Raw genomic sequence first — 26443 nt, 5'->3', positions numbered from 1 at the left:
AGCATTGGAATAGTCAAGTCTAGAGGTAGCAAAGGCATGGGTGAGGGTTTCAGCAGCAGAAGACCTGGACAACATTAATGTGCATGGGCCTCTGAGGGGCAAAAGAGCGTCAGTGAGGGGCCTCTGAGGGGCAAAAGAGCTTCAGTGAGGGGCCTCTGAGGGCCAAAAGAGCTTCGGTGAGGGGCCTCTGAGGGGCAAAAGAGCTTCGGTGAGCGCTGAGCTCTCAGATTGCCAGTGCAAGACCACAGAAATTGTAACATGAGGCCTAGCTCAAGGAGCGTAGGTCTGAGAGCAGACAGATGGCAAGCCAATGGCCCCAAACGGAGGAGAGGCCTGTGCAAGGGAAAGTTGTCGGAAGTGCTGGAAGATGGGATGGGTAAGTGTTGTAGGTTTTTTTTTTCAGAATTTTTTTTTTCATCTGTTTGTTGTGTGTTATATTTTATTTTAAATAGTGTACAGTAGGGTAGGTAAAACCAACATGGCTGCTGGAAAAACTTAAAAATCAGGGCTGTGATTCATTTCTCTTTTGTGAATGGACATTTTTGAGAGACTCAAATGCAATGTGTGTTTTTTGGATTGGTTTCTCTTCAGTGAATATGACATTTAAGCCAATCAGCGTGCTTTTTCCACTATGGACATATTCTCACTCTCTACAGATACATTGGAAAAGCTTTAATTATACAGCATTTCTTATGCAAGACACGTCAGCTGTAGAATGAGATTTAAATGACTCACTCAGTTTGACGTCTAAATGGTGAAACAAGTTACAATTTTGGTGTATTTTTATTTCTTGTACCCATGAGAAGAAATTCCAATCCACAATTGCTATTGTAAACCCTGCAACTTCCTCCTGTCCCCTCTGTCAGGAGTTGGGAGAGCTATCAGTGTGTGGCTCACATTGTGCTGTGTACAGATCAGCACTCTCCCAGGTTATGGAAGCCAATCTTGTAGCTCCACATCCGTGTTAAAATTCAGTACGGTCCTTATGTTACCTAGCCGGGTTAAAAAGAATTGAGCAGAAGAATTCCATACAGGAATGGGAAGACACAGAATCAAGGGACAGGCGTTCCCAGTGACTTAACTATTATATTGTGTGGTTTAGTCATTTTACATATGTGATAATGAAGAATGAGGAATACTAAACCTGAAATGACTATTACTTCAAACTGAGCCAGGAAATAGGACTAGAGGGCCATTGTAATGTATATACCTTTAAGGGGGGAACTATCTTTTACAGCTCATGTATACTGCAGTACCGGCAGTGACCACACCTGTATATAGCACTGAGTAGTAATCTGTACAGATCAGTTCCCGTGTGAGCCACGTTGAGTAAACACCTGTTGTACCGTTCTCCTGCAGTCTGTGTCTTATTATACACGGACACAACAGCCATGAATGGAAATTAATGAAAAATACATTTAAAATGGATATCAGGATGAACCTCTTTACTCAATGATCGTTTTTTAATGGTCTTCCAGGTAGGGGAGTAAAGGCAAAAACATTGGAGTTGTTCAAGATGCAGTTGGATGACACTATGTAAGAGTTCCCTTTCAAATGGGAATAGGATAAATACTAGAAGGGGGAAGATTCGCAGGGCTATGGGGAAAGAGCAGGGGAGTGGGACGAATAGGATAGCTCTTTCAAAGAGCCGACACAGGCACGATGGGCCGAATGGCCTCTTTCTGTGCAGTATCATTCTATGATTCTAGCTGCGTACCAGAACAATGAAAGGCTGAAGTGTATTTTCTCTTTCCTGACTTTTCCAGCATTTTTGTAAATGTACGTTTGTGTAACCTTGTCTCCAAATGATGTGGGCGATCTTCCTAGATTCGTCTAGAATGCATTTTAATGTACTTTGGCTCCTTTGTTTTGAATATCTGTCAACTGACACGTGTGCTAAATAATGAAAGAAACAGGAAGATAATACAGCACATTTCTTAACTATATTCAACAGGGTTACGACAGGCAGAAAGCCTACATAGCAGCTCAAGGGCCTCTTAAATCTACAGCTGAAGATTTCTGGCGGATGATATGGGAGCACAATGTGGGAGTTATTGTTATGATCACCAACCTGGTGGAAAAAGGAAGGGTGAGTTTGAGATTTCGATGAGAACTCTTGCGCACAGTTCTCGTTGTTACTAGGAATAATATAGCTGAGGTTACCAATGCCCAGTTGGCTTTGGAATGAAAGAGTGGGGACATTGCTGCTCCTTTGCTTAGAATGCCATTATTAGTCATTAACCATGCCTTTTTGTGAAACATTTGAGACTTAATTTCTCTGTTGTACAGCCTTGCAAGCAGGTAGTGAACACAGTTCCCACTTGTCACTGTGACTATGGAGTCCAATTCTACACTTCTTGGTGCAGTATGGAAGTCAAGTAAAAGATGCTACATTTCTTTTCTTGACATTCAGTTTTAGTGTGTTCAAGGCAATGGGTGTTCACACTGGGGAATGGAACACTTCCCATTCTCAGCACCCAACTGCCAGCATGAAGTTCTCCTAGGTCAAGTCAGTACAGTCAGGTTACAGTGGAGAGATGCCTGACTCTACCCTAACCTGAGAGTTAGTCCCGCCGAATCAGCACAACTATGAGCCATACTGAGTAAGAACGCCAAAAAAAAAGGTCCTGGATTGGGAATGCACAAACTTTTCCTTGACGTGAATGTTTATTTCTGTTCAGAGAAAATGCGATCAGTACTGGCCGTCAGAAAACAATGAAGAATATGGAAACATTCTTGTCTCGCTGAAGAGCTCTAAAGTGTTGTCTTATTACACCGTTAGACAGTTTTCTATTCGCAACACAAAGTTTAAGAAGGTATGTGGATGTGCCAGTATGAAAATATTTTTAAAAATCAACCCGTTTTAAGGGGCAAAAATTCTCATCATTTTTCTCATAAATGGACTGATTCTGTATTTTCTGTTTTAAAAGAAAAATAGGACAGCGACTGAAAATATGTTTTCTGATACTCCGCAGGGATCACAGAAAGGAAGGCAGAGTGATCATACAGTGACCCAGTATCATTACACTCGGTGGCCTGATATGGGTGTTCCAGAGTATGCTCTTCCTGTGCTAACATTCATACGACACTCGGCAGCTACTAAGACCAATCTTATGGGACCTGTCGTAGTTCATTGCAGGTACACGACTTTATTCACTGTGGAAACATTTTCGTTTGGAGCAGCGTGAAGGTGTTTAAATGTTTTTAGTTCGAACTGGTAGCGGGCTGAATGCTATGGTAAGCGAAAAATGCTCTTTACCCTGTGGTTGCTAACAGCTATCGAGCATTCTCATTGTAAGTACAATTAGTTGACAGTCTCAGTGCTGTTTGTGGCAACTTGAGGTCCAGATCACAAAGCTGCCTAATAATTGGGACTCTTTCTCGGAGGGGTGATGAGGGCGACTGGTGTGGGATAGGGAAATATGACACTAGTAAAGTGTTCTGTGGTCTTCAGAAGTTCTGGCAAAGGTTCATCATTGGGGAAGAAGGCAGATGTATATAAGCATTACTCTATACCAAGGGATTGCATGATACAGGCATTGTTTGCCAATAATGGGAGAGAAACATCCAATCTCCTCTGTCACTGGTCATATAAGGAGTGGGCAGAGGCTCCATCGTTACAAGGCCCCAGGGAATCCCCAGTTTAAGACCGGGATTGTTCCAGTGCACTCGCATTTGGAGTTACAACGGAAATGCACCAGAAGAGTGGTGTCATTTAGACTGACCTTTCTTTGGTACTGAAGGAATGCTGCATTGTTGGAGGCACCATCATTCAAATGATATGTTACATCGATTCCCTGTCTTCCTATTCAGGTGGATGTAAACAATCCCCATGGCACTATTCAAAGAAGAGTAGGGAATTCTCCTAATCTGCTGGCCAATATTTATCCCTCAAACAACTCCATCAGGGATAGATTAACTGGCCATTCATCCCATTTACTCTTTATAGGACTTTGCTGTGGAGAGGTTGGCTGCCATGTCTGTCTACATAATGACAATGACTGCACTTCAAAAGTAATTGGTTATGTAGTGATTTGGGATGACATGAAGATGTGATCAGATACTGTATAATGGAGCTCTGTGTGATGCTCACCATTAAAGTTCATCATACATGAATGGCCACTTGGGTAAGATACCAGCAGTTGCTGAAGCTACTAATCAACTGTGGGCACTGCACCTAACTGAGTCAGTGGGAGTAATTTTAAACTAACTCGCCTGGTGGAAAACTGACAGGGGCAGATCAGCTGCCCATTTTACATGCTGCACGATTGACTTCAATGGAAAGTAAAATTGGACAGGTGCACAACGGGCACCTGATCTGATCCCATCAGTTTCCCACCAAGAGAATTAGGTTAAAATGACCCTTAATATGTTCAGGAGAGGGGAGAAACAGAATTGAACAGTTTACAATTTTGCTCTCACCTGTTCTGTTTTTGTACTGTTCCCGCTATCTTTGCATATAGGTATAGGCCAAACATCTTGTTTAAGTACTGCTTAAGTACCAGTAGTTAAGTTTAGATCCACCAATTGCACTTTGCACTTGGAAGAGACGTGTGGAGCCCTGGTGCCAGCGTCAGCTCCACAGAGAGGATTAAATCCAGGAGGACATTATAGTTCTATCATCCTATCTTCCTTTAGACCATCTAAAACCCTTATCCTGAGCGTCAACTGTTAACCCCTCGCTTCTGTGAGGAGGATCTACCCCTAACTTGTGGTATCAGGGTTCGCTGCTTTAGGAGACTCAACACGCTGGTCAGTCTATCACTTTCTCAGTAATACACAAAGTCAGAAACTGTAAAATAAGTAAAGTTTTATTAAGGTACCTGGACTTCACTCTGAGAAACCCAATTGTGTTTGCACACAAGTATGCCTCCCAAAGAGTGCGCCCCGAGACTCACGGGGCTACAATATTTATACATTTTCATAAATTGCAAGTCATGTGAAAACAGAAAACTAGGCAATCACGCACTCCATAAGTCACTTTTTTTGCAGAGTTTTGTTTAAGCATTTAACTTTCAACAGATAATGACCATGAGACTGTCTCCACTCTGTTCTATAAACATTCTGTTTCTGTTCTTTCTTATCTATTTGTACTGCATTCCCACAGTCCTGCATCAGTTTTTTACATTTAAACTATTCACTGCATGTCAAGTAGTCCATCATGCTTTGCGAATCATTGGTAAGGCAGTATGGGATTAATCCAGTTTAACACAACAATAGATGTTTGCTTGTGACAATGGAGGGGGAGGCTGCAAGTGATCTTAAACTAATGTAATTTAAACTGAAATTGCAGCTTAAAATTCAGAATGATCTGCAACAATATATTTAGTAGTATTCGTCCTTTTATTTTAATACTGTATCCTTAAAACATTCTGGAGTTCTTCATGACATTTGTGCAAGAAAGCCTGGGTTGGTGCTGAACAGCTATATTTTTTGATTGAAACCTGAACAATTGGATTTGGGAATTCCATTATTTAAAAAAAATGAATGCTACTAATCTTCGCAACTGTAAACGCCTCTACAGATTGATATAGTCACAGTGAAGGATTGAGCAGTTTCCCAATTTGATCAGTTTTGTAATATTCCATGTCGTTTCTCTTGCAGTGCTGGTGTTGGAAGAACAGGCACATATATTGTAATAGACAGCATGTTACAACAGATCAAGCACAAAGGCACCGTCAGTGTGCTGGGATTTCTCAAACACATCAGAACACAAAGGAACTATTTAGTGCAGACGGAGGTAAGGAAAGCTGCAAGGAGTGGAAGGAGTCTTTGTTCTTACAGATACATTAGTTTCTTTGTTAGAATATTAATTGGAGGTAAGAATTTTTGGATTGCAATGCAACAAATTGACCTCCTTTCACGAGGCAGCAAATGTCTTCTAAATTTTAGAAAGAAAAAAACTGTTACTATACCTGAAGAGATGTCAATTATTTGAAATACAAGAGTGAATTGTGAGATAAAATTAGAACGCATTGTGTCAGAGTGGAGGAAAAAAATGACAGAATTTAAAATGATGGGATCAAAGACTTCTATCACTCCTCGTTATCCCCACGGTACCAGAAAAACACATTATAAGCTGTTGATCAAAATTAGGACGAACAGCCGCATAGAAACTGCATAGTCAACTCAATTGAAATTGGATCTAAACCTTAAATAATAAAACTGAACTGAGAAGACAATCCAAAAAATCTTGGGTGAAGTCCCTAACTTTTACTGCAAATGTTTGAAAATTGAAGCAGACAAATGAATTACTATTTATCATTGGTTGTTGCCCTGTGAGTTATGTAAGAACATTTTTTTTAATTCCTGAAAAGAATATGGAAAAAAAAAATTCAAATGTGGTCAAAGTTTTCCGAAACTGGCATGTGGGGAGTAAAGACTAAACTAAAAGTATAACTAAATTTATTCCAAAGACTAAATGAAAGACTGGAATTAAAAACTTATAGAACCAATCATTAGTTATAGCTTAGTTATTGTGAGAAAGCACATTAAAAAAAGAAATTCTAGCTTGTGGATCCACTGAACAGTAAACACAGATAGAAGCTGAGTGATTTACTGCAAAGCAGATTCAAAATGAAGTGTTAAGGCTGCATAATCCGTGAGCCTGTTGGAACAGCGACATAAAATTATGAGCTTTGCCTCACAAGTTAGTTTTTGCAATGAAACAAGCAAAGAAGCTCAAGTGGGACCAGAGAATGAAAGGACACTGGTCAACACCAGGGGGAGCACAACCCAACAATGAGTTTTGGTAAACTCGGTTATGTGGGAGGTGGGTTCAGGAGATGATCAAACATGGAGGCTGCAGTGATTAAATACAGTGGGAGGGAGGCAACAGCTTTTTGTATGAAAATAAACTAGCTATATTCAGGTAAACCTCTGGTGTGTTTTAGGACACAAAACCAGGGAGATTTATTTACCGTCTTCTTAAACCCCTCTCCCCTGTCTCCTCAACCCTCACCTCCGACAGCAAGTGTGAGGAGCTCATGGACAACTTTGTCTCTAAGATTGAGACTATCCATTTGGCTTCCCTTCCCCTAGCCCACTGGGCCACACTTCCTCTAAGGTTCCCTCCACCCCCGCCCTAGTCCTGAACTCACATATTTCTCCAGTTTCTTTCCGATCTCCTCTCATGACCTCTCCGCACTCATTTTGTCCATGAGACCCACTTCCTGCTCCCTCGACACTCTTCCCACTAAACTGCTGATCACCCAACTTCCTTTTCTGGCTCCCATGCTAGCTGATATTGTTAACGGTTCTCTCTCCTTCAAATGTGCCATCGTCACCTCTTTCCTCAAAAAATCAACTCATGACCCCTCCATCCTTGTATAGTACCAATCCATCTCCAACCTTCCTTTCCTCTCTAAAGTCCTTGAACGTGTTGTCACCTCCCAAATCCGTGCCCATCTTTACCGTAACTCCATGTTTGAATCCCTCCAATCAGGTTTCCGCCCTTGCCACAGTACCGAAACAGCTCTCATCAAAGTCACAAATGACATCCTTTGTGACTGTGACAAAGGTAAACTATCCCTCCTCGTCATTCTTGACTTGTCTGCAGCCTCTGACATGGCTGACCACTCCATCCTCCTCCAACGCCTCTCCACTGTCGTCCAGCTGGGTGGGACAGCACTCGCCTGGTTCCATTCTTATCTATCTAATCATAGCCAGAGAATCACCTGCAACGGCTTCTCTTCCCACTCCCCCATCGTTACCTCTGGTGTTCCCCAAGGATCTATCCTTGGCCCCCTCCTATTTCTCATCTACATGCTGCCTCTTGGCATCAGTTTCCACATGTACGCTGATGATACCCAGCTCTACCTCACTACCTCTTCTCTCGACCCCTCCACGGTCTCTAAATTGTCAGACTGCTTGTCCCACATATAGTTCTGGATGAGCAGAAATTTTCTCCAATTAAATATTGGGAAGACCGAAGCCATTGTTTTCGATCCCTGCCACAAACTCCGTTCTCTAGCCACTGACTCCATCCTTCTCCCTAACATCTGTCTGAGGCTGAACCACACTGTTCCCAACCTGACCCTGAAATGAGCTTCCGACCACATATCCGCGGCATAACTAAGACCGCATATTTCCACTTCCGTAACATCGCCCGTCTCCGCCCTTTCCTCAGCTCATCCGCTGCTGAAACCCTCATTCATGCCTTTGTTACCTCTAGACTTGACTATTTCAACGCACTCCTGGCTGGCCTCCCACATTCTACCCTACGTAAGCTTGAACTCATCCAAAACTTGGCTGCCCGTGTCCTAACTCGCACTAAGTCCCGTTCACCCATCTCCCCTGTGCTCGCTGACCTACATTGGCTCCCAGTTAAGCAACGCCTCGATTTCAAAATTCTCAACCTTGTTTTGAAATCCCTCCATGACCTCGCTCCTCCCTATCTCTGTAATCTCCACCAACCCCACAATCCCCCCCGAGATATCTGTGCTCCTGTAATTCTGTCCTCTTGAGCATCCCTGATTATAATTGCTCAATCATTGGTGGCCGTGCCTTCTGTAGCCTAGGCCCTAAGCTCTGGAATTCCCTGCCTAAACCTCTCCGCCTCGCTACCTCTCTTTCCTCCTTTAAGGCGCTCCTTAAAACCTACCTCTCTGCCCTAATTTCTCCTTATGTGGCTCGGTGTCAAATTTTTTGTTTTATAATACTCATGTGAAGTGCCTTGGGATGTTTTACTACGTTAAAGGCGCTATATAAATACAAGTTGTTGTTGTTTTGTTTATTGCCAGCAGCCCATCGGTGCTTGGATGAGAAAGCTGTGAAGCTCTGTCTTCAATATTTGTAACTATCATAGACTTCCCTCATGGAAAAGGAATGCACATGATACGTGTATCCCAAAATCCTTAACTGTGGTGCTAATGCTTCTTAGCTGCTAGACTGTTCCAGCACATAGTCTAACCCAACATCTCTAACATGTTGGTATCATTGCAACCTATTCACTAGAACCAATCCATGTCTAATATGTTTTCCCAATAGGAGCAGTATATCTTCATTCATGATGCTCTAGTGGAGGCCATCCTTAATAAGGATACGGAAGTTCCTGCCAACCATTTACATGTCTATGTTAATGCTCTTCTGACACCTGGGCCCTCAGGGAAAACAAAACTGGAGAAGCAATTCAAGGTGAGGCTATTAAATGTCATTTTCCATAAAAATATTTACTTTGCCCATTTTAGTGTGAAGTTCAGTGGGAGCAGGATGCTGGTATTGTCTGAGTTATCTTATGCTATCAGATGTGTCCCCTTTACCTCATAGCATTGTAGCCTCCTGAGGCCAAGGCCCAACTGATTAATTTTCTGAAGTTGCTGGAGATAGTGTCACCAACAAATTTAATTGATGTTACCAGACTTGTTAAAATCAGTATTAAGGCCAGAGGGCTGTAAAATACCTAGTAGAAAGATGAGATGCAGTTCCTCGTCGCTTGCAATGAGCTTCATTGGAAAAGTTTGGTCTCCCCAATGTAGAGAAGACTGCATCATGATCAGCAAATACAGTACACTAAGTTAGAAGTACAAGTAAATCACTGTCTCACCTGGAAGGTGTGATTGGGGCCCTGGACAGTGGTATGGGAGGAGGTGAAAGGGTAGGTGTTGCATCTCCTGCGCTTGCGTGGGAAGGTGCCAGGGGAAGGGGAGCAGGTGTTGGGGATGATGGAGGAGTGGATCAAGTTGTCACGGAGTGAATAGTCCCTTTGGAATGCTGAAAGGGATAAAGAGGGGGAAGATGTGTTTGGTGGTGGTGGAAATGTCAAGAGGACGATCCGTCGAATGCGGAGGCTCTAAGGTGGGGACAGGGTGGACCCTATCATGGTTCTGCGAGGAAGAAGAAGGAGTGAAGGTTGCAATGCGGGAAATGTGACGGACACAGTTGAGCAGTGTAATACAGACAAGAACAGAAATTCCTCCATCATTCCTGGTAGGTTTGAAGGCCGAGCTATTGAAAGCAGTTTGAATTTTAATAAGAAAGCTTATTTAAGGTTTTTTTTTTGTTTTAAGTAAAACTTACATTAAAGAAGGTCTGTTTACCATGGTGGAAGGGAATCATTGCAGATGCACGTGGGCATATCCCAGTGTGGGTTAGCAGCTTAAGAGGATAGAAATTGGTAAAAGCAAAAACATCTGAATTTCCAGAATAAAGTTTAATATTGCCAGAGAATCTATAACTGGGATGAGAGAGTCATTAACCAGGATCAGAGATCACCTTTCATACAGAACAGAGTTCAAATTCAAACCCATTTTATATTGAGTGATCCATATTGAGGACATTAACTATGTTTGAACTCTGGGTTTCCCTTTATTTCTCTCAACAGCTAGTAAGCCAGCCTCATGCCAAGCAGTGCGATTACTCTACAGCACTGAAGCAGTGCAACAGAGACAAGAACAGAAATTCCTCCATCATTCCTGGTAGGTTTGAAGGTCGAGCTATTGAAAGCAGTTTGATTTCTAATAAGAAAGCTTATTATGTTTTAAATAAAACTTACTTTAAAGAAGGTTTGTCAATGTCATGCCAAAAATGATTCAGTGCTGAGGATATTGAACATTTACCCACGTTTTGCCCTGTGTGTCTCAGTGCAGGTTGGACCCCAGGTTTAACAATGTGGCTAAAAGGAGTGCTCCAGGATATTCCCCCCACATCCTTAAGTATCACCTGCAAAAGTAGCCAGGAATATTATGTTATGATGACTGTTTGCTTGCAATTTTATGCCAATTCCAGTCTAGCACCTATCCACTGCCTCTGAGTACACCTTCCTACTCACTACAGCCTCACTAAAAGCAATGCACTTAGGCTGCTTTTTCATACTTAACATTCCAAGCTGTGGGCGTCTGATTTAACTCAAAAGATGTCTGCATTCTTGCAGTTCAAAAAGTAAGCATTGGCAACTCTAATTAGGAGGCCAACTTGTCACAAATTAAAACTTCTAAATGCAGGTTTCTTTGCCATGGACCACACTCCCAACTCAGGAAGGAGGAAGGTAACCTCCAGCCTGTGCCAGCCCATCCAGAACCAGCTATTAGATGTGGACACTGATCTGGGTTGAGTCACCTGACAATTCTTCCCTTGTTTCCCCCTCCAAAGACTTTCCTCCAGCTGGAGCAGTGACTGGTTTTATTGTCCTCAGCATACTTAATATTAATATTATTATTAATAATACACATATTAAAGAATACGAAGAATGCATTGGTGCTGTGGAAGTATGTAAATTGGTTGCCCATCTGTAATTTTCTCGGGATGTGGCACGTCGCTGGCATTTATTGCCCTTCCCTAGATGCCCTGAGAAGGTGGTTGTGAAATCCAGAGTAGTGGTTTGATGCAGCTGAATGGCTTGTTAGGCCACTTCGGAGGGCAGTTAAGAGTCGACCACGTTGGTGTGGGGCTGGAGTCACATATAGCCCAGACCAGGTAAGGACGGCAGGTTTCCTTCCCAAGGACATTAATGAACCAGTTGGATTTTTGTGACATTCTGACAGCTTCATGGTCATTTTTAATGTTGCCAGCTTTTTATTTCCAGACTTATTTAAAACTGCATTCAAATTTGCAAATTGCCATGGTGGGATTTGAACTCGCGTTCTCTGGATTATTAGTCCGGGTTTCTGGATTACTAAGCCCAATAACAGTTTCAGCTGATATGAAGCAGGAACTAGATAGTTGAGGTGAAATTTATCAGGGATAGTCAGCATGGCTTTGTCAGGGGGAGATCACGTCTGACCAATTTGATTGAATTTTTCAAGGGGTGACTAGGTGTGTGGGTGAGGGTAGTGCAGTTGATGTAGTCTACATGGACTTCAGTAAGGCTTTTGACAAAGTCCCGCATGGGAGACTGGTCAAGAAGGTGAGAGCCCATGGGATCCAGGGCAATTTGGCACGTTGGATCCAAAATTGGCTTAGTGGCAGGAGGGTGATGGTCGAAGGCTGTTTTTGTGACTGGAAGCCTGTGTCCAGTGGTGTACCGCAGGGATTGGTGATGGGTCCTTTGCTGTTTGTAGTGTACATTAATGATTTAGATATGAATGTAGGAGGTATGATCAGTAAGTTCGCAGATGACACAAAATTTGGTGGAGTGGTAAATAGCGAGGAGGGAAGCCTCAGGCTACAGAACGATATAGACGGGTTGGTTAGACGGGCAAAATAGTGGCAAATGGAATTTAACCCTGAAAAGTGTGAGGTGATGCATTTTGGGAGGACTAACAAGGCAAGGGAATACACAATGAATGGTAGGACCCTAGGAAGGACAGAGGGTCAGAGGGACCTTGGTGTGCATGTACATAGATCACTGAAGGCAGCAGGACAGGTAGATAAGGTGGTTAAAAAGGCATATGGGATACTTGCCTTCATTAGCCGAGGCATAAAATATAAGAGCAGGGAGGTTATGATGAAGCTGTACAAAACGCTAGTTAGACCACAGCTGGAATACTGTGTGCAGTTCTGGTCGCAACACTATAGGAAGGATGTGATTGCATTGGAGAGGGTGCAGAGGAGATTCACCAGGATGTTACCTGGGCTGGAGTGCTTCAGCTATGAAGAGAGACTGGAAAGGCTGGGGTTGTTTTCCTTAGAGCAGAGAAGGCTGAGGGGGGACCTGATTGAGGTGTACAAAACTATGAGGGGCTTAGATAGGGTAGATAGAAAGGAACTTTTCCCCTTAGTAAAGGGGTCAATAACCAGGGGGCATATTTTCAAGGTAAGGGTTAGAGGGGATTTGAGGAAAAACTTTTTCACCCAGAGGGTGGTTGGAATCTGGAACTCACTGCCTGAAAGAGTGGTAGAGGCAGGAACCCTCACAACATTCAAGAAGCATTTAGATGAGCACTTGAAATGCCATAGCATACAAGGCTACGGACCAAGTGCTGGAAAATGGGATTAGAATAGACAGGGCTTGATGGCTGGCGTGGACATGATGGGCCGAAGGGCCTCTTTCTGTGCTGTATGACTCTATGACCCACTCAGCCTGTTTTCAATGGCGGAATGGGAATCCTACCCTTAGTTCTCAAACCTTTTTTTTTAAGTTACCTATGGGCAAGTAAGATTCAGACCCTTTAATATTCCCTTAAAATGTAATCATTTTTTTACTGGAGACTGCAGAAGGGTCTGAATCTTGGAAACGTCGATTCTATTGGAGTGAGCTGGGACACTGGCAGCAGGAAGGAAGGTGGTCCCACCTATTTCAACTGCTGACAGGAGAGAAGCAGAATAGTTAGTGTTAAGTCTGTGTGTCCCAGTTATGCTTATTATAAATCACTGGACACAGACCACAAGAATAACTTTAACAGGTCTTTACTATTCGGAGGTCAGGGCTGAACTGCCCAGCAAATCCCTACACAACATTTATATACCGGTGTGGTCACCACCGGTATTACAGTATACAGCAGCCAAGAGAAAGTAGTACATCTCTTAAGGTAGTTCTCTTAAGGTGGAACAGGTTACATACACCACAATCCTCCCTTTTTAGCTTAACAGTTATATCCCCATTTAACATAACATAATAACATATAGATATATATATATACAACTTCATGCAAAACAGTTCAAAGATTCAGTCTCTGAGGAGGCCTCCTGATTCGAGTTGGATAACGCCTTTCAGGGGTCTCTGATTCTCGTTGCTGGGGTGACTCATCTAGTTGATCTCTTATGGATTGGACATCATCCTCAGGTACATTCACTTCTGAGGTAGATGCTTCAGGTTCACTAACTTCTTCCACGGTTGTCTCTGCCGTAACCCTGGGTTCGACCCTTGTTCTCGATTCTACCAGTTGGTCAGCATGACGCCGTATTACATTTTCACCAATATCTACCGTGTACATCAGGGGTCCTTGTCTGGCCCGAATTGTTCCAGATTGCCATTTCTCGTTTTTATAGTCCCGGGCTAACACTGGTTGTCCTATTTCGAAACTCCGAGTGGTCTTGTTATTTATATGCTGGAACTGTTTGTTTTCAACTTCCCTCCGCACATTTGGTTTTAACAAGTCCAACCTGGACCGCAACCTCCTGTTATAGAACATCATGGCAGGACTTTGGTTTGTCACTGCATGAGTGCCGTTTCGATATGCCAGTAGGAATTTGTCCACCTTGTGTTGTAGTGGAATCTGATCTTCGCTCATGGCCTTTATTGCTTTTTTGAACGTTTGTACAAATCTCTCGGCCAACCCGTTTGTAGCCGGATGATATGGGGCAGAGGTATAATATTTCACCCCATTCATCTTCATGAATTTCTGGAATTCTTCTGACACGAACTGCGGTCCGTTGTCTGAACATATTTGTTCTGGCAATCCATTTCTTGCAAATATCGTTCTTAGCACTGCGATCATCTTTTCCGAGGTAGTGGTACTCATCTTAATCACTTCTGGCCATTTAGAATGTGCGTCCACCGCAATTAAAAACATGGAGTCCATGAATGGACCAGCAAAGTCAATATGTACACGTTGCCATGGGGTTGAAGGCCATTCCCATGGATGCAGCGGTGCAATCGGAGGTGCATTTTGCACTTTTTGGCACCCTGAGCAGCTTTTCGTCAGATCCTCTATCTGTTGGTCGATACCCGGCCACCACACATAAGCCCTAGCAAGGCTTTTCATCTTGACTCCCCCCAGATGACCTTCATGCAGTTCCTTTAGAACTCTCTCTCTTAACTTAGGAGGAATAATCACCCTTGTTCCATACATCAATGTTCCTTGACAGACGGACAGCTGTTCTCGTCTTGCTGAGAATGCCGGTAACAGTGGATCACCATGTGCTGGCCATCCCTTCACTGTCACTTCGTAGACCCGGGACAGTGTCGGGTCGTTCCTGGTTTCTCTTTCAATACTTGCATTGGTGACTGGTAAACATTCGATGATGGTCGAGTGAAATAACTCAACAGGGTCAACCGTCGGTGCCTCCTCCTCTGTAGGTAGTGGCAGGCGCGACAGCCCATCAGCATTACCATGCTGCTTTGTACCTTTGAATTCAATCTGATATTGATGTGCCCCTAGGAAAAGGGACCATCTCTGGAGTCTCTGTGCTGTCATCACCAAAACACCCTTCTTAGGGTTAAAAATGGATACCAACGGCTGGTGGTCTGTCAGAAGCGTAAACTTTTGGCCCTGCAGGTAATGATTAAACTTCTTTACTCCCCACACAAGGCTGAGAGCCTCCCTATCTATCTGAGCATAGTTGCGCTCAGCGGAGGTCAATGATCTGGATGCGAACGCAACTGGCCTCTCCAGGCCATTTGGCAACTTGTGTGAGAGTACTGCCCCAATACCATATGGAGAAGCATCACAAGCCAAACGAATAGGCAGCGTTGGGTTGAAGTGAGCCAACACTTCCTCTGAGGTGATCAATGCCTTGCTTTTGCGAAAGGCCCTCTTACAGTCCTCGCTCCACTTCCATGGTACTCCCTTCTGCAAAAGAGCGTTCAGCGGGTGCAGCACCGTGGATAAATTTGGCAGAAACTTATGGTAATAGTTAATCAACCCTAGGAACGACCTCAACTGGGATACATTATCCGGAGCGGGAGCCTTCACAACAGCTTCGATCTTGTCAGGAGACTTATGAAGCCCCTCCTGGTCAATGACATGACCACAGTACGAGATCCGCTTCTGAAAGAACTCACATTTCTGGCGATTAACTCGAAGTCCATATTTTTTCAATCTGGTGAGCACCAGTTCCAAATTTGCAAGGTGTTCCTCATCATCATCTCCTGTAATCAGAATATCGTCCAGGTAACATTGTGTGCCTGGAATTCCCTGTAATACCTGCTCCATGGCCCTCTGCCAAATTGCTGGAGCCGATGCCACTCCAAAAACCAGTCTATTATACTGGTACAAGCCTCTATGCGTGTTGATCGTGAGATACTGGCGTGACTCTTCCTCAACTTCCATCTGTAAGTACGCCTGCGCCAGGTCTATCTTGGTGAAGTGTTTCCCGCCAGACAACGAAGCGAAGATATCCTCAATCCGCGGAAGCGGATACTGCACCGTGTGAAGCACCGGATTAACAGTGATCTTGAAATCTCCACAGATGCGAACCTTCCCCGGTTCCCCCGGCTTGTTGCTCGATGAACGCTTCATGACGGGGACAATGGGCGTGGCCCACTCACTCCAGTCTACCTTAGACAGTACTCCTGAACGTTCTAGCCCTTCCAGCTCAGCTTCCACAGCAGGTCGTATCGCATAAGGTCTGGCTTTGAAAAATTTCGGGTTTGCATGTTCTTCAACCTTGATGTTTGCCGTAATTCCTCTCAGTGTTCCCAGTCCCTGTTGGAACACCTCTTTAGCATCGTCCAATATTCTGGACAGTCGTTTAGGTTTGACATTTTTTACTGGAATCTACCGTTAGTGCGTTTAAGGAATGCCAGTCCATATTTATTTTCCTAATCCACTCCCGTCCCAGTAGTGGTGGACCTCCCTCAGGTAGCACATATAAGTCCATTCCTCGGCTTTCTTTGCCCTTGTGGACCACCTTTACCTCTATCTTCCCGATGGGGTATACTCTTTGCCCCGTGTATGTTTTCAATACAATCTCCGTATCCCGTAGGGGAATATGTGGGAATAACCTTTTGTAATCTTGCTTATTCATGACCGTCAATGCCGATCCAGTGTCCAATTCCATCTTCACTTGGACTCCTGCTATCTGAAGTGTGACCCAGATTGTTTGGAGGTCTGCTTCATTACCAACATTGTGTACTCTTAGACTATCCAGTTCATTACTGCTGGAGTCTGAATTTGACTTCTGTTCATTCGAACTGTTCTCTGTCACCTTGTGTACCTTTCTGTACTTTTCCTGCAGTGGCTTTTTGTTGCTGGTCTTCTTTCCTGACCGGCATACTTTAGCTATGTGACCAAGCCTGCCAGATTTTCTGCATTCCTGATTTTTGAACCAGCACTGGCTCTGATCGTGCGTTGTCTTTCCACAACGATAACATTTTACTGTACCCAAGACCATTTGATTGGTGCTGAGTTCCGGTGACCGTAGCTGCATTTCCGCAGTGCCTCTCTCTGCGGCTTTGTGCGATGCTGCAATAGTGACAGCTTTATCAAGCGTAAGATCATTCTCCTCAAGCAGTCGCTTTTGTGTTCCTTTTAACAATCCACACACAAATTTATCTCTCAGCGCATCTGCTAGTCCTGTTCCAAACTGACAGTACTTTGATAGCTTATGCAGTTCAATTAAAAATTCAGCGTTGCTTTCGTCTTTCAGCTGCGTTCTTCTGTAAAATTTAAATCGTTCCGCTATCATCAGCGGCGTGGGGTTTAAATGATTTTTCAGGACAGTAACAATATTCGCGAAAGTCTGATCCGCTGGTTTATCTGGTGATAGAAGGTGCTTCAATAGCCCGTATGTCTTCGCACCCATTGAGCTTAATAAGGTTAGTGCTTTCTCATCATCTGGTACCTTATTTGCTTTACAATAAACTTCCATGCGTTCTACATACGTGGTCCAATCTTCGATATCGCTATCAAAGGTATTAATGTTCCCATGTTTAGGCATCCTTGCAAGTTTTTTAATTTTTCTTTTTCTCAAAATGGCGGCTTCCCGCGCTTGTCTTCTTCCCCCGCCTACTAAAATGGCGGCTTCCCGCGCTTGGCGGTCTTTCCCGCGCTCGTCTTCTTCCCCCGCTGGCTGCAATGGCGATTGCCGTGCTGCTGCCGTTCTCGCCTCCCCAGCGGTTCTCAATTCCCCGACGCTGCTTTTACTCCCCCGCGGTTCCCGTGGGCATTCACGCTTCCCCTGCTGTTGCGCCTCTCAGCCCCGCATGCAGCCTGGTCCTTTACACCGGCTGCGTTTGAGTTCTCCGCGGCTCTCGTGCCTTAAGCTGCCCCAGTCGCTGCGCCTCTCGGCCTCGATTGCAGCCCGGCCCTTTTCACCGGCCGTGGTCGAGCTCTCCGCCCTTTTTGCTCCGTTTTCCCTCCCCCACTGCACAGTCAACGCGGCCGACTTTCTGCTCGTGTCGCTGATCGGCTTACCCACCACCATGGTAGAAGGGATGATCACTGCCTGTCGCTGATGGAGGGCTTCGTGGTCAGAATTTTTCTTTTTAACCCGGGTTCTCGATGCCTCCCGTGCGATGGTGCTCAGCAGGATGATGAGGGCGGATGCCTCTTCTCGACGCCCATTCTGAGGACGAAGCTGCCTTGGATGTAAAACTGCCACAGGGTAAGATCGGACTCGTCGCCACTGTTAAGTCTGTGTGTCCCAGTTATGCTTATTATAAATCACTGGACACAGACCACAAGAATAACTTTAACAGGTCTTTACTATTCGGAGGTCAGGGCTGAACTGCCCAGCAAATCCCTACACAACGTTTATATACCGGTGTGGTCACCACCGGTATTACAGTATACAGCAGCCAAGAGAAAGTAGTACATCTCTTAAGGTAGTTCTCTTAAGGTGGAACAGGTTACATACACCACAGTTAGGATAACAATATTGGTACATTAAGGTGAGAGTTTTAAGAGATCTCAATCCGGTGCCCTTTTAGATGGTAAAGTGCTGCTTTCAAGTGCAGGGACGTGTAGAATGGAAGCATACACTACATGTGTAATGGGAAACATCTGAATGGAGTAATGCTTGATTCTCTTCTTACCCCCTCCCCTGTGTCAGGTGTTGCAAATTGCAGTTCGCCTTATTGTCACAGTTTCTTCCACTGACGAACCATACTGGCTATATGGGAAATCAGGAGATTTCCTGAGTGCACCCATGAATGGTTCCATAGCACGGTATTGTCAGCATCCCCTTTCCCGTGAGAATTCCAGAATCCCGAGTCTTTTCGGGGGAGCTAGTCTGCCCCGATGCCAATTCTATACATGTAATCTAAATATGAAAGTAAGTGACGTTTGTTTTTTATTCTAGTGGAGAGATCAAGAGTTGGACTCTCGACATTGGCTGCTGAGGGCTCCGATTACATCAATGCTTCTTATGTTTCAGTAAGTATCTTCAAAGCTGATTGTACAGGTTTACACCAGGGATAGCCAATGTGTTGGAGCTGGGGGGTGGGGCGGGGGGAGCATATGTCTCTATCAATGAGTGGACTCATTATGATTAGGCAGAAATATGAATCATTCACAAAAATGCGAGCATCCCACTTCCAAAAGCTGGAAGATTTGGAAGATTCACCCTCAGCTCTTTAATCCTCCTGGGCCTAGAGGACTGGTTATATCAATCAGAGAGCAGCAATTTCTAGTCTTCCAGACCCAGGTTGTTCAAAGAGTTGAGATCAAGCAGAAATTTGGAACAGCAAGGGCTTCATGGGCTGAATTTAGCGCAGGGACCACAGTTTAGACGTCTTTGGGCTGCACCGCTGGTCGCTTCTCATGCTGATCTGTGAGGAAACAAAATACTACTGGTCCTGCCAGATATGTCTTCTCACGGCAATCTGGGCTTCTTTCCAATGACAGACACCCCAACATACATCATAAGAAACAACAAACACCACACTGAGCAACTGGTTAGAGAACAGATTTTGAATTCTACAGGGGAGAGAGAGAGGAGAATGACTCCGCTCAATATGTCCACCCAACCTGCAAATGAGAATTAAAGGTTGAGAACACTTTGCCAGGTTACATTATCCAACTAATCTGTGGCCACACCCTCGTCCTTTCCCCTCGCATCTGATTTCAGTTTCCGTCAATTCTTGAATTTGCTGGAAAAACAATCAATTTTATTGATTCTCACTGAGACCACGGGTTGCTAAGCAACCAACTGCAGAATCACTGCTGTGAAGAATCTATTTTTGTACAGACTTGTGAATGCATTTTGCAAGACTTACCTCTGCGTCCAATTTACGCTCCCGTTGAGTGATACTCAAGTATCGACTGCAGGTTTCAATGAAACCTGCGTTTTACGCCAAGAAATAATGGGCCGGATATTCCAATCCCTACAGGTGCGTACATGTTGTGTACACACCCGTAGGGACATCGGAAATGCCAGTTTCAGGCATGGCAAGCGCATGTGCTGAAAACCAGCATTTCCGATCTGTCAAGAATCCTCTTGACAGATCGGACGCCTGCCCAGGAGAAGGGCTTCTGCGGGTGGAGAGTTCCACTTTCTGGAGACCCTCCGCCCGCAGAAAACTCTTAGAAATCTTACGCCTGGTAAAATAAGATTTGAAAAAAGTAAAAAAAAAAAAAATGTTTTCACTCATTTATCATTTAAAAATACTTTTAAAAAGGTAAATTTATTTTTAGCCCCGTAAAAAACTTTCTTTATTTTTTTCAAAAAATTAATTTTTTGTTTAAAATACTTAATTTATTGTAATTTCAACTAATTTTAAAAATGTGATTTTTTAAAATTTTATTTAATGTTTTGCAGTGTTTTTGGGGTGATCTCCATTCATATATTTGACAGGTCTGTCAAGTGTATGAAGGGAGATTCCCTTCTTTGATTGGCTCCCCATGGCCCACGTGATCCCAGGGACGCTTGCGAACCATATGCCCCTCTGGGATACGTGGGCCCTGCACATTTCGAGTTGGAGAGGTCCAGGAGCGGAAGTGTCCGGACCTCGGGAGCCCTCAGGTAAGTTCGTAGATGTTTTCCAGATCGGAGGCCTCCACATATGGGATGCCTCCGATCGGAAAATACGGCCAAATGTTTCTGAAGTGATCGGAAACATTGCCGTAAATAAAATCAGTGTAAGGGTTTTAAGCTCTGCGACCTTCCCTGCAACTTTTAATACCTCTAGAAATAAAAGCAAAATGAAACACAGGGCAACAGAAAGAAAAAAGGATATTTAATCCGATACTGGCAGTTCAGGTGTTAATTTGAATGGAAAAAAGAAAGAATTGCATCTGTATAGTGCCTTGCATTACCTAAGGACTTCCCAAGGCGCTTTACAACCAATGAAACACTTTTGAAGTGTAGTCACTGTCGTAATGTAGGAAACACAGCAGCCACATTGCGCACAGCAATGTTCCACAAACAGCAATGTGATAATGACCAGATAATCTGTTTTTTAGTGATGTTACTTGAGGGATAAGTATTGACCAGAACTCCTCTGCTCTTCTTCAAAATAGTGCCATTACATCCATCTGAGAGGGCAGGTGGGGCCTAATGGTTTAATATCTCATCTGAAAGGTGGCACCTCCGACTAGTGCAGGACTCCCTCAGTACTGCACTGGAGTGCCAGCCTAGATTTTGAATGCTCTAACACAGTCCAAGCATCAAACATTACACTCCAACACACACTCAGCCTAAATGCAGGCTTTCAGCTGGTAGGGTCTGCTTTATCTCTTTTTTTGTTTTTGTCATTTTGAATGTGCTGGTAGATGATGTGAACATTGCCTGATGGATTTGTATTCTGAAGATCTTTCGTGAGTGACATGAATCTTGTCATTCATGTGGAAATGACTTATGAAATAATACCGGGCGGCCTGCTGGTGGCGCTGTCCAGGGAGAGTATAAATACTCGGGCACGGGCCCAGCTTGCTCAGGACATTCTTTAACAGGAACTAGTGAAGGACACAACTAGATCTCCATGTTGAAAAACAGTTGATTAAAGCCTTGTTTAATACTCAGACCAAGTGCCTAGTAGTTTTCTTATGTCAGTGAGCATTTGTACCGTTCTTTGCTTTTAATTCCAGGGGTTTCGTCAAAGTGATGAGTTCATTATTACCCAACATCCACTGCCACATACCACAAAGGACTTTTGGAAAATGATATGGGACTACAACGCTCAAGTTATTGTCATGCTGCCAGATAACCAAGGGCTGGTATGGTGTCTTTTTATTTTATTTTAAGCTCTTTTTATATTTGGCATTATTTTAATTTGGATTTTTAGAGCCAGCTCCCAGATGTTTTCACTACCACATCCAGCTCTACATTCCAGTGGAAGAATCATTAACACACATAAAAACTAGGTCTGAACCTACTGCCTGGATAAGGGAGCCGGATTCAGCAGTACAGGGCACTGCGGGGCAGCACGGTGGCATAGTGGTTAGCACTGTTGCCTCACAGCACCAGGGACCCGGGTTCAAATCTGGCCTCTGGTGACTGTCTGTGTGGAGTTTGCACATTCTCCCCGTGTTTGCGTGGGTTTTCTCCGGGTGCTCCGGTTTCCTCCCACAGTCCAAAGATGTGCGGGTTAGGTTGATTGGCCATGATAAAAATTGGCCCTTAGTGTTAGGGGGGATTAAATATGTGGGGTTACAGGGATAGGGCTTGGGTGGGATAGTTGTTGGTGTAGGGACCGGGTGCTAGGGTTTGGATGATCAGCCATGATCTCGTTGAATGGCGGAGCAGGCTCGAAGGGCCGAATGGCCTACTCCTGCTCCTATCTTCTATGTTTCTATGTATAAATGTTGCAAACCAGGTCACAGATAACAATCTGTCACAATCCGACCTAAACACATGGCAGTAGTGTTTCTGAAAGATGATTAAAGTTTGATTGCCACAATAACATCCTTTATTTATCTACCCTGACTGGCATAGTGTGCAGGTAATAACAATTCAACGGCAGCACGTTACCGGAATGAGACAGCATTGAGTCATTGGCATATTGTTGGACAGAGTGGAGGGAACTTTTTTGTCTGCTTCTGACCAGTGTCCTTGCTGAGTACAATATTGACCAAAAAAAAACTCCTGCTCACCTGTCGGATCTTTGACAGAAGAATTGCGGAAATGCCGTTTTCCCGGGACTTCCACAGCTCTTTCGCTGAGGTTACGAGTGGACAAGTGGGAGAATCCCAGCGGAAATTCACCCTCTTAGATTAGAAAAGTTGCCTTTGTCTTTCATCCCCCCCCCTACTAAATTTAAATGACAAGTGTGAAAGTATTACCAATTAAAATAAGAAAGAAAGAACTTACATTTTTATAGCACCTTTTTATGACCTCCGGATGTCCCAAAGTGCTTTACAGCCAATTAAGTACTTTTGAAGTGTAGTCGCTGTTGTAATGTAGGAAACGCAGCATCCAACTTGCCCACAGCAAGCTCCCACAAACAGCAATGAGATAATGACCAGATGATCTGCTGTAGTGATTTTGGTTCAGGGATAAATATTAGCCAGGACACCGGGGAGAACTCCCCTGCTCTTTTTCTAAATAGTGCCATGGGATTTTTTGCGTCCACCTGATTAACGCCTCATCCTTTTGACTCAGAGGTGAGAGTGCTACCCACTGAGCCATGGCTGAACACCTAAATGAAGAAATGTATATTTCCTTTATTCTATTTAATGATGCTTGTGATTAAACTGGAAATCACATTTTGAAAGTTTAAAAGAAGTCTAGAGTTAAAGTTAGTCCTACCTTAAAATATGAATGGCAAAAATAAATACAAAACACTGCAAATTGACTAATGCTTGGCTTGAATAGGACAGCACTGTGATAGATCATAGAGTCATAATGGCACAGAAGGAGGCCATTCAGCCCATCGAGTCTGTGCCGGCTCTCTGTGGAACAATCCAGTCAGTCCCATTCCCCCGCTCTATTCCCGTAGCCCTTCAAGTTTATTTCCCTCAAGTGCCTATCCAGTCTCCCCTTGAAAACGTTGAGTGTCTCCACTTCCACCACTTCCGTCGGCAGTGAATTCCAGGTCCTCACCACTCATTGCGTCATCACAATTCTGGCAAATCTCCTCTACGCCCTCACATCCTTCCTAAAGTGTGGTGACCAGAACTGGACGCAATACTCCAGTTGTGGCCTAACCAGCGCTTTATAAAGGTTCAGCATAACTTCTCTACTTTTGTACTCAATACCTCTATTTATGAAGCCCAAGATCCCATATACTTTGTTAACCACTCTCTCAATATGTCCTGCTATCTTCAGGGACCTATGCACATTAACTCCCAGATCCCTCTGTCCCTACACACTCTTTAAAACTGTGCCATTCAATGTAAAATGCCTCTCCCTGTTCCTTCTGTCAAAATGCATCACCTCACACTTCTCTGTAATAAATTCCATCTGCCACTTGTCTGCCCATTCTGCTAGCCTTTCTATGTCCTGCTGCAATCAATTCATATCATCCTCACTGTTTGCCACACCCCCAAGTTTGGTGTCATCGGCAAATTTAGAAATTCTACTCTGTATTCCAATATCCAGGTCATTTATACATATATATCAAAAAAAGCAGTGGCCCTAGCACTGACCCTTGGGGAACACCACTGTCTACCATCTTCCGGTCTGAAAAAGAGCCATTTACCACAACTCACTGTTTTCTGTCCTTAAGCCAATTCCTTATCCAGGTTGCCACTGACCCACCTATTCCATGAGCCTCAATTTTGTTATCCAGCCTTCTATGTAGTACATTTGTCAAATGCCTTCCTAAAATCCATGTAGACAACATCCATTACATTCCCTTCATCAATCCTCCCTGTTACTTCATCAAAAAATTCAATTAGATTAGTCAAACACGATCTGCCTTTTACAAATCCATGTTGGCACTCTTTAATTAGCTTAAACCTCTCCAAGTGCCCGTTAATTTTTTACTTGATTATCATTTCTAAAACTTTACCCACTACTGATGTTAAACTGACTGGTCTGCAGTTACTAGGATTGTCCTTACACACTTTCTTGAACAATGGTGTCACATTTGCCACTTTCCAATCCTCAGGCACCTCCCCCTCATCTAGGGAAGATTGGAAAATTATGGCAAGCACTTCTGCTATCTCCTCCCCCAATTCCCTTAGCAACCTGGGATGCAAGCCATCTGGACCAGGCGACCTATCCACTCTAAGCATACCCAGCCTTTCTAGTACATCCTGTCTATCAATTTTCATCCCTTCCATTGCTTCTACCTTTTCCACTTCTACTGATATTTTGTCAGCATCCACCTCCTTAGTAAACACTGATACAACATACTCATTGAGTATTCAAGCCTCGCTCTGCGCCTCTAAGCATATATCACCTTCTTTGTCTCTAATAGGCCCCACTCCGCCTCTTACTACCCGCTTACTGTTTACATGCCGGTAGAAGATTTTTGGGTTCCCTTTTATGTTAACCGCCATTCTACTCTCATATTCTCTCTTTGCCAATCTTATTTTCATCTTCACTTCCCCTCTCAATTTATTGTATTTGGTCTAGTTCTCCCTTGAAGAATTCACCTGACATGCATCATACACCCTCTTTTTGTTTCATCATCTTCTCTATCTCCCTCGTCATCCAAGGAGCCCTTGCTTTGGTTCTCTTACCCTTCCCTCTTGTTGGAATGCACCTAGCCTGTACTTGGAACATCTCCTCCTTAAAGATCACCTATTGTTCCGTTACAGTTTTTCCTGTCAATCTTTGGTTCCATTTTACCCTGGCTAGATCCTTTCGCATCCCATTGAAGTTAGCCCTATTCCAGTTTAGAAGTTCCACTCCAGATTGTTCCTTGCTCCTCTCCATTGCTAAGCTAAATCTTATGATATGATGATCACTCGTACCCAAGTGTTTTCCCACAGACACTTGGTCGACCTGGCCCACCTCATTCCCCAGTACCAGATCCAGCAATGCCGCCTGCCTAGCTGGGCCAAGAACATTCTGGTGAAGGAAGTTTTTCTGAACACATTTCAGAAATTCCTCCCCCTCCTTTCCCTTTACCCTAGCATTATCCCAATCGATATTTGGGTAATTAAAGTCCCCCAATATCACCACTCCATAGCTCTTGCATATCTCTGTGGTTTCCCTGCAGATTTGCTCCTCTACCTCCCTCTCACTATTTGGAGGCCTATAGAATACCCCCAACAGCATGATCATACCATTTTTGCTCCTCAACTCTAACCAAATGGATTCTGTCCTTGTCCCCTCATCAGCAGTTTAGGGTAAGAGTCGGATTCGGTTCTACTCCTGTCTTAAGTCAGTCCCTGGCTGTTCTCCGGGAGCTTCAAGAGAGAATTTCTCAAGTAAAATGCTGGTTATGGACTAAGTTCTTAACCTTTATCTGTAAGCAGAAGATAGGACTTTTGTGTGGATATAAACACTGTGTGGTCACTGTTTTACAGACTGAGGATGAATCTGTGTACTGGCCAAGGAAGGAAGAACTGATGAACTGTGAAGCGTTTACAGTGAGCCTGATCAATGAGAGCCACCTGTGTCTTTCCAATGAAGAAAAGCTCATTATTCAGGATTTCATTCTGGAAGCAACACAGGTAAAGGGTCAAAAATCAAAGTGAGCCAGCACTACAAGGGAAGAGAGACTCAGTTACGTGGCCTGGTGTAATGTAATTCATCTTGGAACACAAGACACAACTAATTATACTATTTTCACAACAAGTATCGTGATCAAATTTAAACAAAATCCTCTATACTGGGCCACCATAGTATTATAAATTATCTTTTGTATTTTGGAAGCATCTGGTTAAATTAATAACCAGGCGGGGTGGTTAGCACCCTCGCTGTCAACCTACTTTTTTTTATCCACCAGATTCCTGGGTCACTGGAACCTGCTACACTTTGCCAGTTTTTCATGCTTCCCATTCCACTTACTTATCCTGCTTTAGCTCTTCTCACACTGTCAGATATATGCCTTTTTTTGATTTCTCTCATT

At 43.8% G+C, this 26443-nt stretch overlaps 1 protein-coding gene across 3 annotated transcripts in view; it reads left to right on the top strand.

Moving 5' to 3' along the window:
* The window catches only part of ptprz1a (protein tyrosine phosphatase receptor type Z1a), a 346830-nt gene that overhangs the window by 309441 nt on the left and 10946 nt on the right, over positions 1-26443 (top strand). For all 3 annotated transcript variants that reach the window (XM_086008797.1, XM_086008795.1, XM_086008798.1), the window contains 9 exons: positions 1955-2089; positions 2682-2816; positions 2976-3139; positions 5605-5740; positions 8989-9135; positions 10322-10415; positions 18841-18914; positions 21567-21695; positions 25899-26045. In XM_086008797.1, the coding sequence (XP_085864923.1) occupies positions 1955-2089; positions 2682-2816; positions 2976-3139; positions 5605-5740; positions 8989-9135; positions 10322-10415; positions 18841-18914; positions 21567-21695; positions 25899-26045 (1161 nt within the window). The remainder of the gene's footprint in view (positions 1-1954; positions 2090-2681; positions 2817-2975; positions 3140-5604; positions 5741-8988; positions 9136-10321; positions 10416-18840; positions 18915-21566; positions 21696-25898; positions 26046-26443) is intronic.

Source organism: Somniosus microcephalus, chromosome 16, assembly GCF_052327205.1.
Source record: "Somniosus microcephalus isolate GS21.2 chromosome 16, FLI_Smic_1.0, whole genome shotgun sequence".
Taxonomy (NCBI): Eukaryota; Metazoa; Chordata; class Chondrichthyes; order Squaliformes; family Somniosidae; genus Somniosus; species Somniosus microcephalus.
This window is presented reverse-complemented; position numbering and strand designations above follow the sequence as displayed.